This window comes from Orycteropus afer, unplaced genomic scaffold (assembly GCF_000298275.1).
Source record: "Orycteropus afer afer isolate SDZICR_OR568_19922 unplaced genomic scaffold, OryAfe1.0 scaffold00826, whole genome shotgun sequence".
In the NCBI taxonomy this organism is placed as follows: domain Eukaryota; kingdom Metazoa; phylum Chordata; class Mammalia; order Tubulidentata; family Orycteropodidae; genus Orycteropus; species Orycteropus afer.
In genome coordinates this window covers 384,673-398,109 of record NW_006922413.1, presented here as the reverse complement: position 1 = coordinate 398,109, position 13,437 = coordinate 384,673, and the positions used below count along the sequence as shown (strand labels likewise).

The 13,437-nt window shown below is 39.1% G+C and overlaps 1 protein-coding gene across 1 annotated transcript in view; it reads right to left on the bottom strand.

Moving 5' to 3' along the window:
• The window catches only part of RAB3GAP1 (RAB3 GTPase activating protein catalytic subunit 1), a 144,261-nt gene that overhangs the window by 34,544 nt on the left and 96,280 nt on the right, over window positions 1-13,437 (bottom strand). The window contains exons 18-19 of the mRNA XM_007957941.2: window positions 5,388-5,525; window positions 880-1,107 (exon numbers count right to left, since the gene is read on the bottom strand). Coding sequence (XP_007956132.1) covers window positions 880-1,107; window positions 5,388-5,525 — 366 coding nt within the window. The remainder of the gene's footprint in view (window positions 1-879; window positions 1,108-5,387; window positions 5,526-13,437) is intronic.

Below are 13,437 nucleotides of genomic sequence, written 5' to 3'. Positions count from 1 at the left end.
AGGAAGGTTGGGCAATCCTACTTCCGTAGTGATACTGCCTCGGAAACCCAAGGAGGGGTCGCTATGAGTCAGGGCTGACTTGACGGCACATAACAACAACAACAACAACAATTCCCTATATGTGTATCTGTTTTACTCTCTGGTCTCACAATTTTAAATGGTGTAAAACAGCAAGAAAGGGAAAAGTAGAATAAGATTATTAACTCTATCTGGATGCCAGTGTGCTTCATCTATATTCTTTGTATCCCTTGGCTCTTTTTCTTAATCCTAGTAATGATGAAGGTATAGGTCTGGGTGTTTGTGGATGTATTTGTCCTACTTGTTGATTTTATGAGGTTTTCTTAAGGTGAGGGGAGACAGAAGTGTGTGGGGGGAGCAATCTGGTATCAGGAAGCTTCCACCACTCTGCACACCACCAAATTGTTTTTAATAGTTGCACAGTAGTCCACTGAACGGATATACCATAGTTTATAGAGCAAGGCCCCTATTTTTTGGAATTCTAGTTGTCTACTTTCTCACTATAGAACTTTGTAGAACATTCTTGTACACAGATCTCGACATACATCTCATGATTTCTTTAATAAAATTTTAGTACTAGAATTGCTAGGCCAAAGGACATCTCCATTTTTAAGGCTTCTGACATCTACTCTGAGACAGTCCAGTGTAAAGTATTCTATATAAAATATGTATGTCTTAGTCTCTGGTCTATTTGCAACAACTTTTAAAATATTAAATGTGGAAGTAAGACATAAAAGGCTCACTGGATTTCATTGCTATGCTTCTCAAGTGTGTGCCAAGCTCTCATGTCTATGATGGTGAGTTTTTAAAATGTTAAAATAATAATTAGCATTCTAGTATAGAGTTCCAAACCCTAATTACCTTTTCTGCTTCCCGTGTATCATCAAAGAGTCTTCTCTGCCTTCTGGCAGGAATTGGCTTAGCTGTTTCCCAGGCCTCTACCCACATATTGCTTGGAATCTTCATTCGGGCACTCAGTTCTCCTTTCAAAACCACATTGCCCTTTGCATCAATCACCTCCTCTTCAATATAGTCCCGGGGCGAGTACCACCTCACAAAATCTTCCAGAAAACAACCGGGGTTAGCTGCCTAGAATAAGGCAAAAAAAAAAAAAAAAAACAACCCAGTAGATTCAAATAAAAATATCAATGGTTACTGATAAAATCTTTATTTGTAAAATCATACTTTCGTTAAGTATGATTTCACAAGTAACTAGCCTTTACAATCTAATATGTAAAATAAGTTTGGGTGTCTCCTTTAAAACAGGGCAGATGCTGAAGGACTAAAACATTTTATTTTTGCTATCTTGGTTATATAAGGAAAAAAAAAATTTATGTAATGAATTTGGAAATAAAAACTTGATGAAAGGTGAAAATACTTTTCCTAAGCAGATTATGAAGTTATATAACTCAGTTTAAAATTATACTGTACTCAATACTTACAAAATATCAAATAAACAAGTCAACTAAATTAAATAATACACAACACGATCAGAATAACAACACAATGATGGAAAATTCTGCTCTTTTTTCCCTCAATAAATCAATACTGGTTCTGTGATAAATATGGGTTAATTTCAAAAAATGTTCTATTCAGCCATCTAATTCTTGCTCTATATAACAAATTACCATCATATAAATTGTTTTTATGGTGTTAAGGAACTGGAATTCAAACGTTGTTTTCCAGGACTCTGAAAACAAAACTAAATAGATAAATGTATAGAATTAACAATGAGGCACTCTGAAACTTTACAGTGATTTTAGAAGCTTCACAGTGTTAATGGTAAGGCATGTGCGGTGTAGTAAATTACTTAGTGTGGCTTTTCTACCCATAAGTCTTTGTAAACTCCAAGGTGGGAACTGCTATTAGCAACTGAGAAGATCCTGATTTTAAAGTCGCCCACCTGGGTTATTTCTGTTGGGCGTGGCACAATACAATGTTCTGGGAGGTTCCCACTCTCTCTCACGTGCTTAGAGTTCTGATGCTGTGATTGGCTAGTTTGACCACCCTTCCGGGCTCAAAAGGAGGCCTCTTGGAGGCAGAACTCTCTCTGACTGCTGGTGGAGGAAGACGTGCTGCCGAAAGAAACACGCACCCCTGAAAGAGACACGTGCTGCTGGGAAAGAGCCACCCCTGAAAGAGACACATGCTGCTGGGAAAGAGCCGCAAGAGACACGCATCACTGAGTGAGACACCGAGGGACCAGCACTGCTGGAAAAGAGACTGTGAGAGACTTTTGGCTGAGGGATGGTGGGCTGGGAGAGAGACTGAGCGTTCTTCCTGGACTTGAGTTGTAGCCTGGTGCTTCCCTAATAAACCCCATAATCTGTGAGTTCTGTGTGGCCACTGCAGTGAATTATCGAACCCAGGAGAGAGGTGGTGGGTGCCTTGGGAGGAACGGTTGGTGAAAGGGCTGGAGGGAGGCAGCATGTCTGGCCTTGCAGTAATAGGCCTTGGGTTACTGCTGGTAATCCTGCCTTCCCCTTGTAGGGTTAGAGGAGGTCAGAACATGTGGCCTCCTTGCCGTTTTTGCAGCATGGAAAAGTATTTTTTGCAAAAGTGTTCAGTAATATATATTAATGGAACTGATTTGATGACAACAACAATAATAAATTAATTAAAGGATTAACAAACATTAGTTAATTAAAGGACATACACACAATCATCCCCTTAATACTCAAAGGACAGTATGTATACATATATTAAACGCACACATATTTGGCTATATTAGTTATATTCTCTATTAAACAATCACATCAAAATCTTCTTGCTTATGAGTATATTATATTTAATTGCCTATAATTGTGATGTATGGAATAGTAAAACTGGGCAAAACTGCCAATTCCTCCACATCGGGGTCATTGCCTACCAGCTTAACTATCCTCACCAGCTTAAAAATCCTCACTAAGAGATTAGGAACTCTCCTAAGCCCCTAATATCAAGTTATTCCTACACAAAAAGGAAACTGCAACTGTATCTACTTTAGAGTGGCTAAATATTTCCTTAAATATATAATCAGATTCCTATATGAGGCAGATGTGTGAATTTGCTATTTGAAATGCAATATATTTTCTTGTTGGCCACTGTCACTCAATTCCTTGCATTCTTATGTTCTAAAAACACTGGCAGCTTCTGGAAACTTCCCACAAGTGAAAGAATGCAATGACCATAGGCACAGATATTCTGAATCTCCTTGGCAATTATATTTCTCATGGAAAATTTTTAAAAATAGTGTTATACAAATCAGCCTCTTGTTTGCTTTGTTCAAGGTAAGTATATCCCTTGCAGCAATGTTATTTTCTAAAGATGGTTACAACATCTTGTCATTCATCTTGTAGGTTCTTCCACGATGACTTTGTCCTCTGGCAAGATTTAAGTGACAGTAAAAGTCTGTCTTTTTATTCCTTGCTTATTTCTCTCATCTTCATTAAAATGAGAAATTATTAGAAAACCTCTTAATGGCTGCATATTTTCCCTAGAGACTAAAAGATACAGAAAATCTATGATTTCTGTTCTTTAGTGAGACATGATCCTGGGTGGGCTAATGACTGCTATGACCAACAGATTATAGTAGATGGGATCCAATGTGACTTCTGAGGTCACAAAAGGCAATGCAGCCTTGTTCACTAGACTCTACTTAAGAACTTCAATGAACCCAAAGCCACCAAGTTGTGAAGAAGTCAAGCCACATAAAGAGGCCACATGTAGGTGCTCAGTTAGCAATCCTGGTGTTTGAGCCATCCAATCCCAGGCGTCAGGATATGCCTTAAGATTATCATAGGTTTCAGTCTTCAAGTTTTCTAGTGGAGGCCTCAGATATCATGGAGCATAGATAATCCATCCCCACTGTGCCCTATCCAAATGTAGGGGCTTAATAAAATGGTTGTTTTAACTCACTTAAAACAAAAGAAAGAAAGAAATACAATCTATTTTCCAATGAAAGATTCATGCCTGGGTTAGTCCAAAAGAGCCTACTGATCCACAGTTTTGCTTAAGCACAGTGTTAAAGTAATTACATAGACCCTTACAATAAGGGACAAATGTGTTTCCGTGGAAAACTTTGACAATTCCAATTTGGAACTTCCTCTTGCACATGCCTGTGCAAGGATACTATAGCAGGACAGGAACAGGTAACTAGGAAAACAGCTAGAAGACAGGTGACAAACAGCTGCTGTGGAGGTTCATTCTTCCTGTTGTGCCCATACACCCTAAGCCAACTCCCGTCTCGTCTCACTACAGAACAGAATTCATAGATTTTCTGTATCTTTTTAGTCTCTAGGGAAAACGTGAAGCATTTAGAGGATTTCTAAAGTTTTTCCCTTTAAAAAGAGATGAGGGAAATAAGCAGGGAATAAAAATGTTCCCTTTTATTGTCACGTAAATCTCCTGGAAGGCAAGGATGAAAGTGGCACAGGTGTTCATAGGGTGCTTATGTGTTTTATAAAAAGCACAGGTGTTTCAGAGGAAAATCATCCTCGGGCTATTCACAGTGCACAGAAGCAGCCCTGAGGAAAGACATCAATAGGGAGTTGGAGGCCTTCACAGGCAGCAGCAGGGTAAGAGGGACAGTGGGCCAGGAAACAGGGTGTCAGCAGCAGCAAAGTCAAATCCTGTGGCCCACTGGGCTTTCCACTTTTTTTTTTTTTTTAAACTTAAAATATACACAAGGTTGGACTCTGCTTTCAAGGGTAAGTAAATCAAACACTAAAGTCCTATATTCTTCCTACATTTCTGGAAAGAAGTCAAACATCACAATTCCTTGAATCCTTGGTATTTTAGACATAATCTACGCCTAGAATATCCTTCATGTAGCAAATGCTTACTCATCCTAAATGATAACTTTTCTGAAAAACCTTCTATGACCCACTCAGCAAAGTCAGTCACTTCTTCTGACATGATCTTCATAACAAACTCAGAACATAATAATTATTTATGTATCTCCTCCCCACAACCTCAGAAAGTGTAACTGAGGATAATCAATGTACTTCTAACTCATCTAATCACAGGCACTCAAAGGTCTGTTGTATGAAGTCACCTATATTAAATCCTGAGTTTCCTAAAAGGCTTGCATTAAATTGGCTGAATACACAAAAAGAAAGACAACACCCAACACATATATAGAAATGATTCAATTCTCAACTTCCAACTATTATTTAAAGATTCCTTTTTTCTTCTTCTTCTTTTTAAACTTAAGAAACAAGTCTGACTATGTCCTTTTGGGGGGTCAGAGCATGGTGTTGTAACCACTAATGAAATCAAAACACTTAACAAAAAAAGACAGGCTTTCATATCACTTTGTAGAGTGACTTTCACAGTTCCATCCCAGAATAGCTCAAAATAGACCACAGAGCTCTAAAAGTGTGACCCACCTTAAAAGACTCCATATCTGAGAGCAAACAGGCACTCTGCATGCGTGCTCGAAGGTGAGCCCCTTCAGCTGATGTGCCTAATTTAGCTAAAACCTCAGACTGCTCTTCTAGCAGATCTTCTGTCATAGGTGCTGGTTCCTGTGAAGCACAAAAGGACAAAGCTCACGAACAGCCTTTTCTTAGACAAAGCAGAACGACAAAAATAGAATGGAGACAATTATTTAAGATCTAGCAGTCACAGGATATGCATTTAAAAGAATTTAGAGAAATGAAAGTTTTCCAGAACCTACATTAAAAAGGAATAAATTAAGAAGAACAAATAAATATGACTTTCAGCCCCCTCAGATATGACTACTTGAGGATTGACAATTAAAAGATCTGGGTCAACTGAACAACATTTTCTTATCAGCTAATAATAAAGAAATGAAGTCCTAAATGATATCATTATGTATGTCATTTAGTTGCAACTAGATTTTTATTATAACTAATGAGAAAAGAGAATTGAAATTATATATATATATATATGGGAGCTCTGATAGCATAGTGCCTAAGGCACTTGACTGCTAACCAGAAGGCTGGCGGTTCAAACCCACCAGCCACTCCTCGGAAGGAAGGTGGGGCAATCTACTTCCGTAGTGATACTGCCTCGGAAACCCAAGGAGGGGTCGCTATGAGTCGGGGCCAACTCAACGGCAAATAACAACAACAACAACATATATAATGCAAATTAATTGAACCCCAAATAAATAAGTTTTGTGTCACAGAATTTGAGTTAGGTTCCTAGACATTCTAATTATTTATTCCCATAAGAAGCTGTTGATTTCCTGTTTTTAGGCTCAAACACATTATATATTTCAGTGGTAACTCCAAATAAAGAAGCAGATAAGGCAAATCTGAAGGAAGATACAACAGCAGAATCATTAAGAGATTTTTTCAGAACTGTTCAAAGAAAGTTCCCTGAGAACTGAAGATTTTATATCTGAAATATGAAGAATTCAAAAACCCTGAGGCCAGATAAATAAAACTCTCCTCCCCCGTTAATATATACTCTTAAAAAAAAAAAAAAAAATCACCTAAGAGAACACAGGAAACCTACAGACTGGGGAAAAAAAAAAAAAAAAAACTCACTGCCATCGAGTAAATTTGACTCATAGTGGCCCCTCCTTGGGTTTCCGAGGCGGTATCTTTACAGAAGTAGATTGCCCAGTCTTCCTTCCAAGCTGTGGCTGGTGGGTTTGAACCACCAACCTTCTGGTTAGCAGTCAAATGCCTTAGGCACTACACCACCAGAGTATCTCCCAATATATACTCACTGCTCCCTAAGTTTCCTATCTAATCTTTCGAATAGCTGTTGTCAGTTTGATCCTACATAGATATTTCTTAAAAGAGCACAATGCTCAAGGCAGATTCTTCACTAGTTAAGTTGAAGTATTTGGTTTTTAGAAGACTTCAGGGGATATTTTTAGTTTAAGGTTTAAAGAGTACCTAAGGCATTTGACTGCTAACCAGAAGGCTGGCGGTTCAAACTCACCAGCCACTCCACAGAAGGAAGACTGAGCAATCTACTTCCATAGAGATACCGCCTCGGAAACCCAAGGAGGCTCACTATGAGTCGGATCCAACTTGATGGCAGTGCACTGCATTTTTTAATATATTGTTTGGTTTTAAGAAGACTTCAGGGGATATTTTTAGTTTAAGGTTTAAAGATTATCTACCGCAGGGCAATAGTTTTTGGGGTTAAAGCAGGGTTTCTTAACCTCAGTACTATTAACATTTTAGGCTGGATAATCCTTTGCTGTGGGGACTGCCCTGATCCATGTAGGGAGTTTAGCAGCATCCCTGGTCCCTTCCTGATAAACGCCTTGGCTATAGTACCACTCCCCACCTTGACAAACAAAAGTGTTCCCAGACATTGTAAAATGTTCCCTGCAAGACAAACTCACTCCCAAGTTGAGAATCACTGCTATAAAGGTAAATAATTTTTCACAAATACCTGTCAGAAATAAAGTAGCAGTATGGTAAAGCTATGACATTCAAAACCAAGGCCTAGCTCTTTCGCATACATTTTTGACCCAAGTAGGAAATACACAGGGATGCCCTACTCAAAGTTGGTGGGTGACCACAATGTTTTGAATGTATGTTGGCCACCACCTTTGAGCGGGGCACCAGTACCTGTTTCCTACTCAGGTCTAAAACCTATGCAAAAAGAGGTTAAGAGTGAACCATTTTGAACTGGTTTGAAGCCATGTTCAAAACATACAACAACAAACACAAGGAAACAACTTTTCTTTTGTATCATCCTCATGTTTAGAAGAATCAAACAAACCTAAAATAGGGTACTTTCAAAATCTGCAAGAGGGAATATAAAATGTAGTAAGCCATCCTAGACAACAATCTGGCAATCAATATGTCAAGCATTTATGATCATGCCCTCTAACCCAGTAATTCCAAAATGTTCAACAATAGGGAAATTATTTAATATAGAAAAAATGGGAGGAAACTGCTCTACTATTGACTATCTCTGGGTTATTAAATAAGGAATTTTGTTTTCTTTTTCTTACAGTGACTATACATTACTTTTAATTACTCAACAAGTGCCAAGCAAAAGTTTCATACCAAAAAATTTAGACTGGGCCTTTGTTGACACTCAGGGCTGAATAATCAGTTTCCAGCCAAACAAAATACAGGCATATGAGTTGAACATTTACTCAAGTAGATACACTCCTTGGAGAGAACAATCATGGGAGAAAGAAGGGCTGCTTATGCACAGGGAGACAGCTCAGGGGGCAGGAGTGTATGGAAGGATGGACACTGGGAAGAGGTAACCATGGGGAGGAAGTGGGAGGGGAGCGGTTGCATTGTGATAAACTGTGGTCAAAGACATGAGACAAAGTATATGTGAACTGCTGTATGGAAAGTGAATTTGCTCTGTAAATCTTCACCCAGATCACAATAAAAAAAAAAATAGAAGACGACGACAAGAACCATAATCAACACTTTAACTCAATGACTCCAACAATTAGAAAAAGAACAACAAAAGAAAACTACAGTACCCAGAAGAAAGGAAATAATAAAGATCAGAGCAGAAATAAATAAAGCAGAAAACAAAAAAAAAATACAGAAAATCAACAAGACAAGAACCTAGTTCTTCCAAAAGATTAAAAAAATCAACAAACACTAGCAAATTTAACAACAACAACAAAAAAAAGATGCAAATAACACAAATAACGAATGAAACAGGCAACATCACAACAAAACCAACTGAAATAAAACAGGTAACAGAATATTATGAAGAACTGTACTCCAACAGATTCGAAAACTTAGAAGAGATGGACAAATTTCTAGAAACAGTAGACCTACCTAACCTAAGCCAGCCTGAGATAGAATACATGAAGAAACCCACAATAAAATAAGAAATTGTGCATGTCATAAAAAAATTCCCCACAAAAAAAAAGTCCTGGCGCAGACTGCTTCACTGGAGAATTCTATCAAATGTTCAGAGAAGAGCTGACATCTATACTACTCAAACTATTCCAGAACATAGAAAATGATGGACTATTCCCAAATTCATTCTATGAAGCAAGTAAAACCCTGATACCGAAACCAGGTAAAGACACCACTAAACAGGAAAACTACAGACCAATATCCATCATGAATATAGACATAAAAATCTTCAACAAAATCTTAGTCAACAGAATCCAACAACAAATGAAAAAAATAATACACTATCACCAAGTGGGATTCATACCAGGTATGCAAGGATGGTTCAACATCAGCAAAACAATCAATGTCCTCCACCACATAAATAAAACAAAAGATCGTATCAATTATGCAGAAAAGGCATTTGATAAAATCCAACACCCATTCCTGTTCAAAACTCTCAGCAAAATAGAAATAGAAGGGAAATTCCTCAACATAATAAAGGGCATATATGCGAAACCAACAGCCAGCACTATTGTCAGTGGAGAGAGACTCAAAATATTCTCCTTGCGAACGGTTACCAGTCAAGGATGCCTTCTATCACCATTTCTATTTAACACTGTATTGGAAGTCCTAGCCAGGGCAATAAAGCAAGAAAGAGAAATAAAAGACATCTAAATTGGCAAAGAAAAAGTAAAGCTAGCTCTATTTGCAGATGACATGGTCCTATGCATAGAAAACTCAAGAGACTCAGCAAGAAAATTATTAGAACTAATGGAAAGGTTCAGCAAAGTAGCAGGGTACAAGATCAACATACAAAAATCAGCTGGATTCCTCTACATAAACAAAGAGATCTTGGAAAAGGAAATAAGGAAAACAATACCATTTACAATAGCTACCAAAAAGATAATATACTTAGGAATAAATCTTACCAGGGACACAAAAGACCTATACAAAGAAAACTACAAAACACCACTACAAGAAACTACAAAAGACCTACATAAATGGAAGAACATGCCATGTTCACAGATAGGAAGGCTAAATATTGTGAAAATGTCAATACTACCCAAAGCAATCTATACATTCAGTGTAATCCCGATCCAGATTCCATCAGCATTCTTTAAGGACATGGAAAAACCAATCACTAACTTCATATGGAAAGGAAAGTGACCTCAGATAAGCAAAGCACTATTGAAGAAGAACAAAGTAGGAGGTTTCACACTCCTAGATCTCAAAACATACTGTATGGTCACAGCAGTCAAAACAACCCGGTATTAGTACGACAGACACACAGACCGATGGAAGAGAATCGAGAACCCAGAAATAGACCCATCTATCTATGGACAGCTGATCTCTGACAAAGCATCAAAACCATTAAATGGGGGGAGAAATAGCCTCCTTAATAAATGGTGCTGGCAAAACTGTATACCCACTTGCAGAAAAATGAAACAAGACCCGTATCTCACAGCATAACAAAAACAAACTCAAGATGAATCAAAGACTTCAATGTAAACCCCAAAACCATACAGTTCATCAGAGATAAAACAAGGGCATCCCAGGGGCCCTAGTATATGGCATTAATATACTATCAAGCATAACCCAAAATGCACAAGGAGCAGAAGAGAAAAAGTTGATGACTGAGACCTTTTAAAAATTAAATTCTAAGTGCATCAAAAGATTTCTCCAAAAGGGCAAAGAACAAACCTAAAGATTGGGAAAAAAATATTTGGCTGTAACATATCTGACAAGGGACTTATCTCTAAAATTTATAGAAAACTTCAATACCTCAACACCCAAAAGACAAACAATCCAATTCAAAAATGGGTAAAGGACATGAACAGACACTTCACTAAAGATACATGGGTGACCAACAAACACATGAGGAAATGTTCAAGATCATTAGCCATTGTTGTTGTTGTTATTTGCCAGAGAGATGCAAATCAAAACAACAGTGAGATACCATCTAACCCCAGAAATAACAGCAAAGTTCAACAAGACAGAAAATAACAAATGCTGGCTAGGGTGTGGAGAGATTGGAACTCTCCTACACTGTCGGTGGGACTGTAAAATGGTACAGCCACTGTGGAAAACGGTAAGGTATATCCTTAAAATTTTGAAAATAAAATACCATTTGATCCAGCAATTCCATTACTAGGAATATATCCTAAAGAGGTGAGATCCAGGACATGAATAGACATGTGCATACCCATGTTCACTGCAGCACAATTCACTATATAGCATAGAAATGGGAACAACATAAATGCCCATCAACAGATGAATGGATAATCAAACTATGGCACATTCAGACAAGGAAAACTATGCAACATTAAAGAATAATGAAGAATCCACAAATCACCTCATAATGTGGATGAATTTGGGGGATATTATGCTGAGTGAAGTAAGTCAATCACAGAAGGACAAATATTGTATGAGTCCATTACTGTAAAACGCCAAGAAAAGGTTTACACAGAGAAGGAAATTGACTTTGATGATTACCAGGGATGGGAGGGAAGAGGAGGGAAAATTTCTGACTAGTTAAGAGTCACATGTTGATGTGGGTGAAGGGAAAGGCACTATAACAAAAGTGTGTGACCAGAACAATAACAATAGGGAAAAAGAGGATACATAAATTGTGGTATAGTAAATTACATGCTGCTGTTGTTATTTGCCATCTAGTCGGACTTGACTCTTAGCAACCCCTCCTTAGGTTTCCGAGGCAGTATCATTACGGAAGTAGATTGCCCAACCTTCCTTCTGAGGAGTGGCTAGTGGGTTTGAACCACCAGCCTTCTGGTTAGCAGTCAAGTGCCTTAGGCACCATGCTACCAGAGCTCCCAGTAAATTACATAACATGGCCTTTCTAGCCATTAGTCTTTGTAAACTCTGTGGCAGAATTTGCTGTGAGCAACTGAGTAGCTCCTGATTGCTAAAGTTATCCACCTGGGGTATTTCTGTTGAACCACCACGAAGCAATCTTCTGGGAAGTTTGCTCTCTCCCAAGTGTACAGAATTTTGATGTTGGGATTGGTTAGTGGTCACTCTTCCAGGCTCAAAAGCAGCCCTTTTAGAAGCAGAAGAAATCTTTCTGACTGCTGGCTGAGAAAGATGTGCTGCTGAGAGAAATGAGCTGCTGAGAGATACACACTTGCTGGAGAGAGACGTTGAGACACATGCTGCTAAGAGATGTGAGAAACATGTGCTGCTGAGAAAGAGACTGAGACATGCTGTTGAGAGATGCAAGAGACATAGGCTGCTGAGAGAGACATGAGAGACTGCTGAGAGACAGACTGTTGGCTGCTAAGTGAGATGGCTGGCTGCGAGAGACTAAGTGCATTTCTGAACTTGAATCGTAGCCTTTTGCTTCCCTAATAAATCCCATAATCTGTGAGTTTTGTGTGGCCACTGCAGCGAATTATCGAACCCAGCAGAGAGGTGAGTGCTGCAGGAGGAATAGTTTGTGTCAGGGCTGGTAAGGGTTGGAGGGAGACAGCATGTCTGGCCTCGTGGAAATAGGCCTTGGGCTACTGCTGGTGATTCTGCCTTCCTCTTGTGGAGTTAGAGGAGGTCAAAAGATGTGGCCTCCCTGTCTCTTTGGCAGAAACATACACAAAAGACATAGACAATAGAGGCATATACTATTACATGCATAATACTGCATCACCAGTGGCACCAAACACTAGGCTATGGGTGAATGCATAGTCAGAGGATCAGGTATGGGAAGGTGAACAGGAATATACCCAAGACCAAGGATAGATTTGGCTGAAGACAGTCCTACATATGTACTTGGTCTACAAAAATATCCATATACCGTACAGAAATAACAGGAGGCGAAGTTGAGTAGCTTCTCAGAGGCAACCAAACTCCCTGAGGGACAGAGTCACCATTGGACCTGTGGGTTCAGGACCACCATCTCAGAGATATCATGCTCAACTGGCACAACATAGTACACAAAAATCTTGGTCTACATCTTACTTTCATGAGGAGTGACTGGGGTCTTAAAAGCTATCGAGTAGCCATCTAAGATGTAACTCTTGGTCTCCCCTTGTCTGGAACAAAAAAGAGTGAAGAAAATCAAAATCATTTGAAAACAAATGTCCAAAGATATAATGGACCATGGGGACCTCAGCCTTCATGACTCTGACATCAGAAGAACTAGATGGTACGTGGCTACTGATGCCAACCACTCAGAAAGGGACCAAAACTGGAGATCCTGAATGGAGCGGGTGGAAAAATGTGGAACAAAATTAAAAAATACAAAACTGACAAGAATTACTGGTTAGAGAGAGACTGATAGAACCCCTGAGACTGTAGCCCAAGTTATCCTTCAGGCCTGGAAGTGCACTCACTTCCTCGGATTAGCTCTCAGCCCAACAGTAGAAAGACCTACAAGCAGAACACCTACCCCAGGGAAATGCACCCCCTACCCTAGGGAGATGCACCTCTTAGATCAATCAACCATGAGACATCAGAAGGACAGCATTTGCATAGGGGGAAAGCTGGATAGACAGGAATGCATATGTAAGAAGGGCACAGGGAAGGGACAGGCACAGAGAGGAGATGGGAGGCGAGCTTTTTATGGTTGGGGATTATAACTGGGGCCATGAAACTAAATGTGCATGAAGTGTTTTGA